General features: G+C 31.6%; 1 protein-coding gene across 7 annotated transcripts in view; it reads right to left on the bottom strand.

The window, feature by feature from the left end:
* The window catches only part of LOC113401133 (uncharacterized protein), an 84,305-nt gene that overhangs the window by 7,427 nt on the left and 59,092 nt on the right, over positions 1-17,786 (bottom strand). For 6 of the 7 annotated variants that reach the window (XM_026640881.2, XM_026640883.2, XM_026640884.2 and 3 more), the window contains exons 17-18: positions 2,627-2,807; positions 501-527 (exon numbers count right to left, since the gene is read on the bottom strand). In XM_026640881.2, the coding sequence (XP_026496666.2) occupies positions 501-527; positions 2,627-2,807 (208 nt within the window). The remainder of the gene's footprint in view (positions 1-500; positions 528-2,626; positions 2,808-17,786) is intronic. The other variant, XM_026640885.2, reaches the window with a different exon arrangement.

Here is a 17,786-nt window from a genome sequence, read left to right as displayed (position 1 = left end):
ATAATCTTGTAAAACTTATGAGGTGGGTTACTTATGTCGAAGTATATGAATAAAGTATAAATGTCCCCAGTCACACATACATATATGCGAGACTAAAACAAAGAAGGAGTGCGTGTTTAAGTGGAATTTGCGGAACAAAGCTATACTCACTGCGCTATTCGAGGACTACTTTTAGAGGAGAGTAGGGTATTTCAGATAGGACATAACACAGATATTTTATTTGTTTACTCGTTTTTGCGGAAAACTCTCTGATATCATAACCTTGTATATCCCATTCCAATCGTAAAAGTGGTAAAGACAAACAAACCTTACAAACAGTTATTAAAACAACACAATTTCACTCAACTAAATGTATCATATTTAATTTAACTCATCATATTTAACTTCCTAAATTCTGAAAACAATCCATAATGAATATCATTGAATCAAGTTGTCGAGCAAAGATATCTTTACTTCTCGTGTGGTTGAAACAGGCTACAGATGTTCGATATATTACTTACACTCATCGAATGATGCTCCTCCCCGGGCTGCGATGTGATCGGCAATCAAGGCAATGCAACGAAAACATAAAACATTTACAACAAAAGAAAATGTGCTAAACAGGCAACCAAACAGCCTTCGTAGTCAGCTGTTTAGTTAAAGTGCAAGTAAAAGGCAAATTATACATGACATTTGTTAAAGAATAAATAAATAATTGGTTATTTCGTAAAATCAATTAAACTGGAAACATTCAAAATAAAAATGTATTTTCAAGTAGGTTTTATTAAAAAAAAACAACATCAAAAGCGTTTATGATGAACCATGAATATTATTTACGTTTAAACTAAGAACTATAATTGAGTACTTAATTGTCAAAAACAGTCGTGCTAATGATCTACTTGTAAACGAAACAGTCGATTCCAATGTTTTGACGTTCGGGCAATCAACAGACCATACCGTATACACAAACATACATACCGTGTGACAAATGTAGAAAATAACTTAAATGAATCGCCAGTTCGAGTTCCTTAGGCTGGGTTCACACGCCATTGTTTTTAATGTTTTTTTTTTAATACAAGTCTTTCCGAATAAGTAATGGCACATAATATATTGTATACAACTGTTTATAGTTTGTTGTTTTCGTTTCGAGTGCTTACCGGAATCGTCAAGCAAACCGAACAAGCTTTTAACATTCGCTTTGCGCATGGTATTATTACAAAGACGTCTACTTAGGGTTTATGTATAAAAACTTTAGCTGTTTATTTTACAAACGTATGAAAAGGTACTCGATATAAATATTTACTTTTTTACGAGTTTAACATAGTTTGAATATTGATCAAAACGTATGAATCTAGCCTACATGATCTTTCTACAGATTTCTAAAGATCGAGACAATACTATGCGACGTTCAGATATTTTTTTGATACGTTTGTAACAACAAATTGGTGAATTCTTTTTTCAAATTATTGGAGAATTCCTTCATTAAATTAAAAGTCGTTTTTATCTTCAAATCTTTTTCTGTGTTTTATTCGTAGTCATGGTCAATACTATGTAGAAATAAATAAAAAGTTAAGTCAGAAATCGTTCTAATTTTGTCCGTTTAGCTTTAACATTAAAACCAATTTAATAATATATTTGACAATGACTCGAACACGAACTATTTTAAATGTAATTTACGAAATTATTACATTAGAAAATTTGTTATTTTCATAACGTATCGTACGTTGTAAGTTTCCTAACGTATTTTATCCATTATTGTTACAACTATGTTCAAACTTTCAAAGGCCAGTTTCGTTCGGACTATGTATAATAGTTTCAATTACGTAATTATCACATTAGCAAACCCGTCTATTAGACATGAGACTTCGTATTTTCCCATCACATGATACCGCAGGTCTCAAAGCTATCTCTAGTACTAACTGTATTGTTAAGAAACGTTACTAATAATACAGTTCCACTTGATTAGAAGACAATGCATGCTACAATAACATTAAGAACGGTTATTGCTTATGAGCTTTAGAATAATTTCTTCATTTACGTTACGACAGAATATAATAAAATATACGAATAATGTTACGTTCGGCTTAAAACAGCTGTTGATGCTTATCTAAGAACGATACTTTATTTAATGTTAATGTTAATACTTGTTATCTAAATTAATTAATTAATTAATAGTAAATATATTACTTTATATTAAGCCTAGCATATGAATTAAAATTTAGGAACAATGATTGCCTTTTCTTACAAAAGAAATTAAACCCGAGGTGAGATTTCTAAATTAACAAAAACTGTTTACGCTGCTTGCACTCGCAACAATTTTGTTCGCCAGAGATAGCTGTATTTCGCTCAAATTAAGTCAATGCGTATGAATATCGCTAATAACATCTTAAATACAGAATAATTAAAAAATATATGTATATAATGAGAATTATAGCTCTAATGATCAAACATAAATAAAACTAATGTTACATCACTTACTAGAATAATTAAGGCAAAATCATAAGCGAGGTAAAAGTTAGCAAGACTTGCTGATGCAAAAAACAGTCTATTGTTACAAAAATAAAAAAGATTTTAAGCAACGCTAATATACGAAAGACGAACAAATGACGGATAATGATATCTATCGAAATGCGCCATGCTAGCATACCTCCTGTAGTACCCGTTTAAGTTGTAAGAGCAGTGTCTTGATGTCAACGACATCTTGCAGCAGCGAGGACGGCGCGGGCGCGGCCGCGGGCGACGTGCTGTCGTCGCTGATCCCGGCGTCGGACGGCGTCTGTGTGCGCGAGCGTTGCAGCAGGCGTGCGGTACGCACAGGCAAACTGGCCCTGTAATATGGAGATTTAAAATATAGAAACACAAGTCTTTTTATAAATTGACAAGTATCATTTTCAAACTGACGAAGTGTGATATAAGTATTTTCTAATATCCGTTATTGTATGCTAATTATTTAGTAAGTAGATATGTGTATTGTAGTATTTTTACACAATGTTGATGCAATGCAAGCATATATTGTAGCATATCTGATAATTCAATGTTCCTTTAATATACATACATATAGTTTAATAGCTCCTAACTAAAAAGTTACTTTACTATAAAGGTTTTCTTTGTATATTCACTTCAATCTTAGCAATTGTACTCGTATGAAGTTTCTTGTTTTGATCTTGTGTGCACGAAAATATTTTTAGTACTTTCCTTTTATTGTTAAATTAATAGGTTATATACTTATTAAATTGTTTGTTTTTAACAATACCTTCATATACTATTATTGACTACCTTACCAAAGAGAATAAATTAATATTAAATTTATTCAGGGGAATTTGGGCGTGTAATGTTATCATGGCTGAAAGTCAATTTGCGAAGTAGAATGACCTAATTATATTTTTAATATTTGCTGAATAGCCGACAGATTATGTTAAAAAAGTTTCTTATTAATAACATTAGGTATTTTCTAGCACAATACTTTTGTAATTTTGCGATACAGAAAATATATAAAAACCTTGTAAGATTTACATCATTTTATAAAGATATTAGGGAATTTGAAGTTCATTTCAGTCTTAATTATCATTGTCCGATTATTATATATAAACATTTGTTTGAAAATTCAAACTATGTATTTAATAAAATATGACTTGATATCTATGTATGTTATCTACTGTTATAGATAAATATATTGTGAAGCATGCAAATTTTTGATATCTGTATTAAATTACTATAGAAGCTTGGCAATGAAAATGATTGTATTATTCGTTTTATCTCCGTCTAGCCACCAGACCCGGTTTCGCACGGTGTAAAAAAGAGTCTATATAAAACGTCTATAATACACTTATCTATAGTTTGGTATATTTTCCTGACAGCTTCAACAATCATCATCGTATTTCAGACAATTTACACAAAATCTTGATGAATTATGTAACAACACTTAAACTTTCCACATGGATCACTCTGTCCATTATTGAAAACCGTATAAAAACCGTTTGGTATTTCTTGAGATAAGTTTACTTTCTTTTATACTGAGGACTTTATTTTATAATACTTATGTAGTGATTTTGATGGCATAAGATTATACATTGGGTTAGTTGTTCAACATTTTCCGAGCAAGGTTGTTCTTTGTCAAAACTTAGAACTCTGTTTGGGAATAGTTATGGAAAGAATTTCAAGTCAAATTACATATAAAATAAACAAATAAAAATGATGTAAATGAATATTAAATCGGTAAAAATATTTTATATGAAACCATTTGAACGTCCTACATTTGTTTGCACGTCGAAATCAGTGGAATAAATAATACTTAATCGCTGATATTCATTATACATACATATATTACGTAGAATATTTCCCTACTGGAACTACAATCACTAAATAACATTTTACTTTGATTTTACTCTACGCTTAATATTATAATTGTTTATAATTGTTTAACGACCCGCCCGGCTTCGCAGGGGTGCAATTCTGATACTAAATATACTACAGAATGTCTTACAACGTTCACAGTTTTTTAGTCATTAGCCAATACAAACCGCTATGTCCCTACGTTTTAAATCTGTAATATCTTCGAAAATATTCATTTAAATTACATACTGTAAAGGGATCATATTGATGTATAATAAATTCACAAAGTATTTAAGGTAGTTAATTGGATCAGGATTAATGCTATATTGCTTAAAATTGCTTCGAAAATAAGCCATTATTTATCGTAAAAAGTAAAGGACAAAAATGGTTGTTGTCGGCTATCTCTAAGAGATAGACATATACCATCGACGTTTTTGAAGACCTTTTTAAGGTGTACAATACTGTTATACATTATTTTGATCTAATTCGTAGGTTGGTTCAGCCAGCGTTTGCAATGTAAGCGCAAAAAATGTATTTATTTACGACACCACTTCAAAAACCTTTAAAATTATCAGTGTTCTCTACTATATTGTGCATTTATAACACTTATAAACCTTCCCCTTGAATCAATCTATCTATTAAAAAAAACCGCATCAAAATCCGTTGTTTAATTTTAGAGATCTAAGCATATATAGAGACAGACAGCGGTAAGGGACTTTGTTTTATACTATGTGATGAATGGACTCGCTAATTTAATTATTATCCAGCAGTATATGAAATTTTAACAAACAGTAACTACTCACTACCGCCGGTTATTGACAAACGCGACGTTAACGTTGCCTATAAAAGTTGTATATTACAAATAACAGAGGTACAACTATAGCCGGTCCGTTTCTATTTATTCTTTATTTTGCTTTTAGTTTGTGCCAGTTGCAAATTATTTTGCCAATGTCATGCGAATGAGAAAATTCTTGAAGGAAAGTAAGATTTTGTGTTGAGATTTAGTTCCACGTGAAATGTATTTTAAAACTAAAAACTTTATTATAAGAATATTTTTATTTCAAAGCGTTTAAATTTAAATTAAAAAAAACTTACTTCCACGTGAATTTAGACGGTACTGAGCTCGGCGATGAATTAATTTAAAGTGCATAATTATACCTAATTATAACTCAACGTGGAAAAAATAAAATATATTTTAGTTAATTTACATTAATCATAAATATGTAATTTTAATTTTGGAATTATAAAATCTGAAGAAATATTAAAACTATGAAAATGATCAATGATTGTTATCGAACATGTGTATGGTTGGAGTGATTTCTCAATAAGATAAGAATAAGAACATTAATTACAGAAAGGAAAAACGATAATATCCGGTTACAACACTAGGCAATAGAGCGTGAAGCAAAGGTGCAAATGAAACAGTGCAATATGTGTTTTAATAACACATAAACTTTTAAAATTATGCAATGCTGTTATCAAATACATATAGTCACCAATCCATAAACTCAAGCAATAAAAGAAGCTAAAGGTTTTACATTACAGTAAATTACAAACAGTAAGTATAATCCGATTTGATCAATTTATATCTTATATCTAAAGTGTATGAACGGAAAGCGCACAGACCCTCTCATATGGCCTTGTCGTTCTATAATTCAATCTGTTTACTTTTAAAACAATGTATCATATTATAACTAAGGTAAAAAATAGGTAATTCGGGTGAATATCTAAACATGTTTAAAAACATTAGGTTGTTATCAATTGATAAGAGACGTATTCAATCGAATGATAAAATTATACGGGTATTGATAACGTACATTTCGATAACATATTATTTTATAAATAGGTTCATATACATAAATCAATACGTAAAAATCACTTCATGGATAGAAAAGAAAATATTTTATACTTTTAAACACTGTTGACGAAGCAATTCAATTTAAAAATAAATCATTTTCGTGTTTCATGAAGTCAAAGTAGCACGCGATCTCTTTCGCTTATTTTCTAACGGACCTGTATTGCTTCGCTCGCTGACTTCGGAGGCTGGGAGCTGGGCTGGAAGATCTCGCGGCAGCAGGCTCGGCGACATGGAGGTCCGTCTTTTGCCTACGCGCGCCCAAAGTATGCTGTCCACCTGTGGACGTACACGCCGAACGCATCGCGAGAGAATTTCACGGCGCGCACGCACACGGCCGACTGAAGTTTGCGCGCCAGCGCTATCGTAGGTTCCACCGCCAGCTCGCCCGGAAAAATCAGATCTCGCGACGACCCTACCCATTCACGCCGAACGGATCACAATAACACCGATTTCTTTTGTTACACTCTGTTTCAATTCAACGGGTGTCTACATTGACAAGTACTGTTACACTGTTACAAATCTTAATATTTGACATTTATTTAGCACAGCAACACTCTATTTCTAGCACAGCCACACTGTCACAAAGCATCATTATCAGGTGGTTGTTTTTAGTCTGGTAACAGGGGCACGTCGACTCGCGCAGCGAGGTGTATCGGAAAAACAGAACGTCAAATAAAATTACTGACGACTTAGAGCGTCACACTACAACTGTATGTCACGCTCGGTGCCTCTCACAAACACTTTCTTTTGCGCACGAATCTTGGAAATATAACATAAATGAGTAGACATTTGAGGCAATTCCCGAATATTATTTTGGTTATGTATATTACTCAAAACGGCTTAAGCTTATACTTAAGTTATCGTTTGTTTAATTTATTGATATGGCTCGTTACAAGAGGAACTTATAGGTCAGTGTAGCTAAATCATTTGTTTTGTTTTGTACCGACTCGTCTCTGCCGGTATCTGTTACGGAGAGGTCGCATAGCGCATGCGTCAAATCGCTCAATAATCCTAACTTTACGTACGGTTGAGTCATAATTAAACCGTTTCAGTGTGTAAAACTATTCCTTTTCAATATGTATTCGGATATCATATCGAAAGTGTCAATCACTGCTATACTCAATTTAAATTTGTTCGTTTAGAAACTACAACTTTATCTGACGAATGTTAAAACGATGTAACCTAAAGGAGTCGGCCATGAGAGAGTGACTTTTCGCGACTGTAGTGTTGGTATATCAGTTATTCTGATTCTGCGAAGCGTAGGTGTAATCAGCAAAGCGAAACTGCTGTCACGTCTTTGAGTAACGGTATATCACGTGGTAATAAATCAAATGCAAAAAGTCTACTGTAAAAAAAAAACATACGAATTAACCTGCATTAATCCATTCATCATTATTAAATGGCAACGATAATAAGTAGTGCTGCCATTTCGTGCTTGTTTCATTTTTAAATAAGTATATGTTATTATCACTAGTTATCATAAATCAATATCAACTTGAAACATATTCAATTTATTTTTAGTTATTTCATTGTTATTTTCAAATAAACGTTAAGTCCTTATGTAGTTATATCGTCTGAGTAGCAGTAGTTATCAACGTTGCAAGAAATTAAAAAAAAAAAACAATTTAAATACATTACAAAAATATATTATTATTGTTAAATATCTATAGTTCATATTATCATCATATCAATGAACGCAACCTTTGAAAATCTGACTTATTATTTTCGATCGGGATCGCGATTATTCTTCCTTGACCTTGATCTTAGTGTTTATACAGGAAAGCTATATCTTTGACCGCGATGTTATTGATAAATTAATAACAGAAGGTATTTGTAATTCTTTTTTCGCCGCCATATTAAATTCTACTCAAGTTACGCGATCGTGGTTGTTAACTGAAACCTTATAGTTTCTGCAGAATAAGTTAATTAACTCGTGTTGTTCGACAACTCATTATTTACTTAAAAATATATATTAGTAATCTTATTACTAAATTAAGAGTTTTTTTTATTAAATAACCGTTTACATTTACGTTATTTAACAAGCAATACTCGCAAATTTTAAGAATAAATCCGATTAGAAGGGAAGACTTCCCAACGTCACGGTGGAATAACGTCGCTGACGTATCATTACATCATTTGGATTGAGTCGCAGTACTCGCCCTCCCGTCCGGTGACGTTGTCAAGGCCAATAGGGACAACAGAATAGACATAAAATTAAATAAAATTGAATACATATTGAGCTTTCTTCGAAATTTGCCGTAAGTTAAACCTGAATAGCTAATATACGTTTAATTAATCAGTTACTGAGTTTATTTTAATTATTTTTAAATCGAGTTGTGTTTTAGCAATGAGAACGTAACAGTGTAGAGTTCTGCATATACTAGTGTTTACTCCGTTACATTCCTCAACAGGTTACGTATGGACCTACTATCTTGGTACGACTTGTTTCATTTTTTGCTTTTTGCAAAAACAGGTCATATGTTTTTGTTCGTCGCAGAAGCGGGATACATTTACCTGTTTAACAGTCTTATAAAGTTGCGGAGACATAAAACATTTAATTGAAGTTATTATTTGGTCTATGTAGGAACAATCGTAATTTGCTCCAAGTCCGGTAATGTTACATAAAATTTTACCTACAAATAATTAAAAAAAAATGTATTCTGACATTCGCTGCAATATACAATTTGCAATATATGTATATGATATGTGTTTTACATCACCTACTATAAATTACTTTAAATATAAATTTACATAAACAACGATTTACATCGTGAAAAAATAAATAAGAATTGCTACTGGCCAAATGCGCGTGGAATCGTGGCGAGAATGCTGGCAGCATTTCCTCGTTCAATCGCAATTCCGATCCACTCAGCGATAAATAGTATGTCAATAGATTGATATTATTTAAAATCTGATACGATATGTCATACCGAATACCAACCACATCACTAGCAACATGTCAAGTAACGGTATAAGAATGTCGGTGAGCGGCGTTTTTTTTATTTTTTATTTTAGAAGGCGAATAATGTTGAGCTCATCAGCTTACATAACGGTCTTTTAGTATATCTGCAACATTCGATCATGGCACGTTAAATGTTTTTGCAAGATTAAAGCCATAACAGATTGTTATCTACGGTTAAATTAGGAACATTTTTTGTGGGGCTAGAACGGTTTTTAATTAATATCTATATAGGTAATATAACTTTCCTTATTATTTCAATAAGTTTAACGAATATAACTGTTAATAAAATCGGCAGCACTTAATTTTCTTCACTCCTATAATTATTTTATCTTAATATTACAAAAATACGATACTTTTACATATTAATGTACAGAGAAAGCTTTGAATAACAAAATTATGCCCAATGTGCACGTCACGAAACATTCGAAGCGGTGGTAACTATGTGTACTATATTGTTTTCTAGTTAAAAATATGATATGTTGTATACAAGTCTGTATACTGACAGACAAGACAATTATAAATATACATACAAGACTGTATATAGGCAGTTATTGTCGAAGCGATTTCGAACTTGCTTTTGTTTTAATCGTCAGTAAAAAAATAATTGCTCGCTTATATATAAGTAATTGTTGGCGTTATTTTCCAGATTTATCACAATCACGAGGTGAATCGAAGACATCATATGTAATTTCTATTAATTTTGGTGTTGTCTACGCTAAGATCGAATCTCTAACGTTTAAATTCCAATTATTGGTTTCAGTAACTTTTATCTAAATCTCTAGTATCTAGCAGGATGAAATTTTGAATAGAAATTATTCTTGTAACGTAACGTAGGCGAGCATTAAGAAAGGATTAATCAATATTCATCCCAAGAGATTTTATTGGAGATTAAATTTTATAATGTTTGAAAGTTAGAATATGGAAATTATTATTTAGGCTTCTATTTATGAGTAAAATATAGCCGTGAAAACGTTTCTGAAAATACATCACCAAAGATGGTAAAAAATTGGCAATGCGAGTTACCAAAAACTCTACAACTATGGTTTCTGAATAGTGTTTTCCATGCGATCGGATACACGGCTACTTTACAAACAACATTTAAAACTAGTTTTTGTCGTTTGTTTGTTTCAGTTTAATAATTTGAATGGGAAGAAAAGTACAACATCATACAAGTAAGGCGTAGTTTTGTATAGTTTAGTTGCTGTGAATAGATACAAGATTATAAAACAATGGCAGTACAATATTATAATAGAGGTTCACCATTTTGTTGAGCTCGTGAGTCCGATCTGACGCGACCTCGTTAAGCATATTTGATTTCTTATTAGCTACTTTTTAACGTAAACTGAATATTTAGTAATATTAATATTGCAATAATTTATGTATGAATCAATGAAAAGAGAAACGCATCGAAAAGTACTTTTGTAATATATAAAATGTTTTAATGAATGTTTCAAGAAATTCTTAAGCATTTAATTATTTTTACTTTATTATAACTTAATATTAAATTTTTTTGTATCATTAATCTATTGTCATAGTCAATTCATTTTCGTTCTTCCTCTTTTCTCTTTCTGCCTTTAGTCGGCAATCCTACTTTAACTCAACTTTACTACTAGTGAAATAAAATTCATCCTTTCGCATTAATATAATTTTTACTTTTATTATTTTAATAATTTCACTTTCACGCTACCTCGTATATATTTCCGTGTTCTATCCATTTTCGTCAACCTACCTGTCTACATCTTAGCTGAAAGCATTCACTTTGTACTCGTCATCTCATGGTCATGATATTATCAACAAGCGTTCGGAACGCGAGCCCAGGGCAAAATACTAATTTATAAAACGTTCCCGATTATATTACGATACAACAATAAATCACAGCTGAATCGTAACTAGGGGTCCATTTTACTAATTTATTGAGGTTACGATGCATTTTCGAATCTTCGGCTAACTACGGCCGAATTGCAAATGGATCATTGTGTTCGAACAATGAGAGAACCGCTAAACGCCAACGATTACGTTTCGATTCGATTACGATACAGTGACAATTTGTTAGTAGAGTTGGGCCCCTGGGCGTTTTGAAATCAAAATTGTAACGTTACTCGTTGTATTAAGATAACAGCAAAGCTTTAGCGCCTAACACTAAACTTATATAATTTTTATTTCCTTAAGAAATGGTGAGTCATGTATCAATACGCGAGCGAATTCGAGGACAACCATTAGTATTACATAATTATTACAGTAAGCTCACGACATAAGTGGTTCGGAAAGGTGTGGTCGTGGAAGGCGTGAAACGGGCGACAGGTGGATCAAGGTTTGTTTTGATTATTTAACTTTTCATTTACCTATTAGACGACGGATTTTAAAACTAAAATGATTATTTACGGCTTTATCTATTAATGTTGTTTATGTAGTTATAGGACAAACAATGTTATATCTTCTTTCGAATATCAAATCAATGATGTTAGAATGAGAGAAATCTGTATTTACAACTTTTAGAGTTAGTAAGGCCGTTATATTCAAGTTATTATTTAAGGAACATTGATAAATATTTGACTTTGAAAACTATATCAGAATTACCAGAAGTATATGTTAGAAGTAACCTACTAGTTCAGAATTACATATAAATATTATTTAATTTAAATAGTTATCTCTAAATGTATACATTACTGATGCAAATTCAAATCATATTCGTGGTTCTATAACTTGTCAACATTAGCTAATTGATCAGGTCCTATAGGTCAAGTATCGAGTAAAATTTGATTACGTGTGTTATTTACATAACTTCTTAACAGGTTGCTGATAATATGTTAATATTATTTTCAATATAGCCTCATGTAATACTATATACATGAGGCTAAATTGAAAACGGCTTTTTACTTCTTTACACACCTAGGTGCAATTTTTATTAGTTTGTTAGGATCAAATATTACAAGTTGATTTAGAACTACAACTGCTTCTCATCCATAGGACGGAGTTGAAATTTTGGTTGTCAAGCCCGTTGTTTTAGTTCCAATGACTAGGCATTTTTATAAGCTAACCATGACCTGATTCTACGAACTATTCAACGCCTAACCCCTCTGCGGTCAACAGCTTAACACACAGTTTTTTGAAAATGTTATATAATTAATTTCTAAAATAAAGACAGAATTTTACGTTTTTTATTTTAGTAAAGCCTTAACAAATGCTGGTAAGTGAGCACTTTGGACGATAGATTTTTATGTAAGAAATTTAGATCACTTGTGGCACCGTCAATGCGCTGCTAAATACTTGATCTAAGATGTTGTGTTTCTTTCTTGTAATTACTTTGGCTTACTCACTTAACTGCTAAGTATCCAGACATACAGTGGTATGCACAAGCCCCACCCTCCGGTTTTTCAAGTCAAGAGTCCGTTCCTTTTTTTAAGTATGTTTCAGACTTTTATTAAGTTATAGAATAATTTATCGTCGTGTCAAATATGTCCAAATTATAAGCTATAACTATATATAATTTTTTTAAAAGTCTTTTTTGTTTAAATTATGTCGCTGACTTTTTTTAGCCGATTTTTATATGCCTGAATTCATAATCCGGTTCGGTGCAAAGTCGTGTTACAAAAGAATTAAATGTGAATACTTTTGTCAAACGACAATACAAAAGTGCTTGTAGCAGCCTACTTAAATAAAGTACCCTGCGATTCATTTTGTAATTGATTAAATTATGAAAACAGACAAAACAACTGCAATTATTTTATTCTGTTAAAATTATGTAAGTATTACTCAATGTCCATACCTAACGTAGCAATAATAAAAAGACAAAACAAATCCATTTGTTGTATAACAATTACTTTCGACGCCATTAAAGCGTCACTTATTAAACATGCTTTAAACTAAATTATATTTGCTTATTATGTTACTTTCGTTTTAAGTGTTTAAAAAAACCTGTTTTAGACCCAAAAAATATTATGTATTAAATAGCAATGATTATCCTTCCACAGTATATGGATCTCTCAAATAATTGAAGCCACACATTGAGCTCGAATCAATAGTCTACTGACTTTTAAAAGGTAAATTAATAATCTCGGAAGAAGCAAATAACATGAATGCTGTTGACATCATGGCAAACGAAATTTACTTGTCTCAAACTTCTTTAAAAATATAAGTAATGCGTATATCATCACGTGTCTTAGCAAGATATTAATTTATTCTACTAATATAAAAAAATGGTGTCTATTGGTATCTAACAAAATCACATTTGTCTTCTAAATATAATTTAAACTTCTTTTAAATTACATCATAAAAAGACAAAGATCATTGATATATTATTTAAAAACTATAATGGTTAAGTGAAAAGACAATGAAACAAATGAACTCAGTGAAAAGACAACGAAAGCCCTCCTGATCGTCCGCCTAATATTCTCAGTATTGCTGTGTTCTAGTGTAAAGAGTAAATGTAATGGGTAGATTATATCCTGTTGTTTGAGGTGCATTGAAGGTGTACAGAATGGTGTTTCAAATTCTCACGAGCCGATTCCTACAGACAATTCTTTACCATCAGATAAGCCGTATACTCGTTTACCTTTTGCTATAAAATAGGGAAATATGATAGTACCTTTGTGCTTGGCCATTAAGCATGGTCACAACTTGCGCCACGATGCCTTTAACGGGTGCCTCTTTATCCGCCACGGCACTCATCCTTTCCATCGTCATCACAGCACTGTTTATAGTTCACGGTTCCAATTATAACACTGTTCCTGATTTTCTCGTATTATATTACACTAAAACCTAATTAAGTAGATAAAATATTAAACCATAATTTTTATAAAATGTCACTGAAGCACGGACAATTTTAGGTTCTTGAATATATATATATATATATATATTACACTATATTTATAAATATATATATTTATTTATATAAATGCCGAACGTTTGGCATTTAAAAATTATCTGTAAGTTATCTGTGGGCGACTTTACGCCTACAGAAGTCATTTATAAACAATTTTAATGATCATAATATTACCGAAGACGTTAAAATGTCACGACGGTAAAAAATGTTAAAGGACTTTTGATGTTTTATATATTTTAAATAAAGAAAAATAAGTAGGATGTATCAATAACTTTAAACATTGTTATCCATTAATATGGAGGCATTTCTATAGAAAATAAATAAATTGTTTTAAACATTATCACATGAAAACAACTCGAAAATACTATGACAAATCGCATTGGAATTGATAACTTATCACTGGATCACGAGATGAACCACTTTCATTCATATCTTTCACAGACACATCGATGAATGCGTTTGCTTAATAAGCAACGATCTAAAAATAAATATTGAACAACTCCTTTATAAAAATCTCGTTATAATATTAAGAATTCTGGAATCTTCTTTGAATCAAACCACAATATGTATCAATATTAATATTATAAATGCAAAGTAACTCTGTCTGTCTCCACGCTTAAACCGCTGAAACGATTTCGATGAAATTTATTATGGAGATAGTTTGAGGCCCGGGGAAAGACATAGGCTACTTTTTTAGTTTATCCCTCGAAGGATAAAATGGGGGAACGGTTTTTGAGCTATAGGTCAAGTTTAATAAATTTTACGCGGTAAAAGCCGCAGGTTCAGTATTTAATCATTTTACATTACATTACATTAGCAGCCTGTGAATTTCCCACTGCTGGGCAAAGGCCTCCTCTCCCTTTGAGGAGAAGGTTTCGAGCATATTCCACCACGCTGCTCCAATGCCGGTTGGTGGAATACACATGTGGCAGAATTTCGTTGAAATTAGACACATGCAGGTTTCCTCACGATGTTTTCCTTCACCGCCGAGCACGAGATGAATTATAAACACAAATTAAGCACATGAAAATTCAGTGGTGCCTGCCTGGGTTTGAACCCGAAATCATCGGTTAAGATGCACGCGTTCTAACCACTGGGCCATCTTGGCTCATTAAATAATTATAACATTAAAATTCATATTGCTGCATTGTGAGATTATTATATAAAATCGGAGACTGATAGTAAACAGTGGAAATGGATTTAAGTCACTCTCAACTAACAACTCTCACTTATTTGCGGCGTGATTGAATTTTAGTATAATATTTTATTTCCACTAACGACTACTTGCCCGTTACGCTGGGCGTTTATAAAGGTCCAAAATAAAAATATTGTTATTTGAAGTATGATTATAAAAGTACTTTTGAATCGTCATGTTAAAGTATTGTATGAAACAAAAAGCTATCACCGGTTAGCAATGTAGGTTTAACCAAGATGTACCGACATGACAACGACTACTAAAAACGAATTAATTTATTAATGAAAATCGACGAAAACTATATTTATTATCACACCCAGTTCGACTGTTTGACCGACATCACACATAAACTTGCACATTTATAATATTAGTAAAATACAGCGTGAATTTTATTATAAATTAAAATTAAAGACGTTTATTAAAATACAAATAAAAACACACAATGGCGAGGTACTTTTAAATTTTACATGATTTAAAAAAATGTTCAAATTTATCGTAGGTACTTTAGAATTCCCAGCAGCATGTATTTTATTCAAAAATATAGGAAACAAACACGTTTAAATAAAATAATAATAAAATCAATTAAAAAAAGATATCTCAATACCGTCACTTTTAAATAATGAACTACCACGATTGATTCACATTTTCAGTTATACCGAATAGGGAATTTTTCTGCACTGAACTTTTCAAAAAGTTTAGCAATGCTATTCAATATTGCTATGGCAACGATTTCTTTGACAACAATAGGGGTGGGAATATAAGCTACACTCAAACCACACCCACCACACACCACAAAATTTACAACGTTACAGATAAAACAAATCACCATGGTATATTATTATATTATGGTTTTATGTGATTTCTCCTTAATGTAAACAAAGTATTTCATAATTTCTTAGTTTTTTGTAATGAATTATTAAATTGATTATTGCAATTTTAGTTTCAAGATTGACAGATAACAATCTTATTAAATTTGTAAGGTATAATATACATATATTTTTGTTATATATTCTTCTCCTTAGATAAATATCATACAGGTAATACGTTCATTTGAATACCATTAATACATGTATTTTGATTCAGGAAAAAGCATTCTTCTAGAACTTACATACCGAATTATTTGTAGTTATTACGATTTATTATTAATTTGACTTATAATGTGACGATTGAAAAGTGATTACGCAAATGTATATTTGAAAATAAGTAGGTATACCTGCTACTGCTAAATCGAAATTAGAAAAAAAAATATATACGACCATTTTAGATCAAAACCAAATTTAGATTTAACATACATAAACCTCAAATTGTTATTTCAGCACGATTAAACTTTTGTTAGAATAAGTATTTAATGCCTATGATAGAACTAATAATAGAACTAAATGATAGAACACGCATCTAGTTTGTTCTCAAACGTGATTTAATTTGTAATTAAAACGGGGTATATGTTCTTTTGTAATGACACATTCCATTTGAAAGGAATCTTTTTTATACACGTAAATAAAAGGCATAAATAAATCTCTGAACACAAGAGATCCCTTTGACTTCAAAACAGCTGTGCCTAACAGCTGTTTGGGATGCTCGCAGGAAATAACCACTTTATTATCCTAAAATTTATAGCTTTTTTAGTGATTTAAAATAAATAAATCACTCTTATACTATTCTTAGTGTATAAATGTTATTAAAAGAATTGTTTTCACCTGTTCGGAACAGAATACAAACAATATCAACTACCCTATATGTTGTTAATAATCACAACATCGTTTGTTGAGGAAAACACCGGTGATAAGTTATCAAAACAATTGTGTGTAATATATTTATACGTTTATATATAATACGATATAAATGTCAATGAACTTTATGCAAATGAAATATATACATTGCTTTTAAAAAAAATGTGCCGGTAAAACACAAATCCAATAAAACGAAACTAATGTAATTATGTGTGCCACAAGTTGCCTAAGAACACATACTTAGTACGAGTAAGTAACATTAATCTAATTACACTAATAACTTTTCGTTGTCAGATTTCGGCGTTCAACGACCGGTGTATCGGAGATTATTTCGATCGTACTTATCGCGCACGTGTTTTAAAGATCAGTACTCGCGGCGTACACTCTCGCGCGCGACGCATCACAGACTAACATCACAATTCACGATCCATGGCACGCGGGCGCAGGCGGGTGAGATGATCCGAAACGAGCAGAGCCAGCTGCATCGCTCTATCCGATTACCACATAGAGCAAGGACCTTTCGACACAAAGCTCACCGTAAAATTTACCTTGAAAATCGGGGCTCGGAACATTAAATTTCTCTTGCGAAACTTATTTCTAAACGGTCAATCTCAATTAATTTGTGACATTTTTATTTAGAATGGTGTTAATAGAACTAGGTTTATTTTGTTAATTTGTCAGAGTTCTGCAGAAAACAATCATTAGTAAGTTAAAGAAAGTATATTAGTGCATTTCCAGTGTGACATATAATCTGTTTCCAAATAATATAATGAAGAAGAAATCGGATTCCTGTGCTAAAAAGAACACATTGAACAGGTTCATTGGATCAAGTACAAGATTGATAGGTTGCAGCGCCTCCAGTTAAAACTAAATTTATTTAGTTAATAAACCTAGGTATTTACTTAGTT

Source organism: Vanessa tameamea, chromosome 7 (genome assembly GCF_037043105.1).
Source record: "Vanessa tameamea isolate UH-Manoa-2023 chromosome 7, ilVanTame1 primary haplotype, whole genome shotgun sequence".
Classification (NCBI taxonomy): domain Eukaryota; kingdom Metazoa; phylum Arthropoda; class Insecta; order Lepidoptera; family Nymphalidae; genus Vanessa; species Vanessa tameamea.
This window is presented reverse-complemented; position numbering and strand designations above follow the sequence as displayed.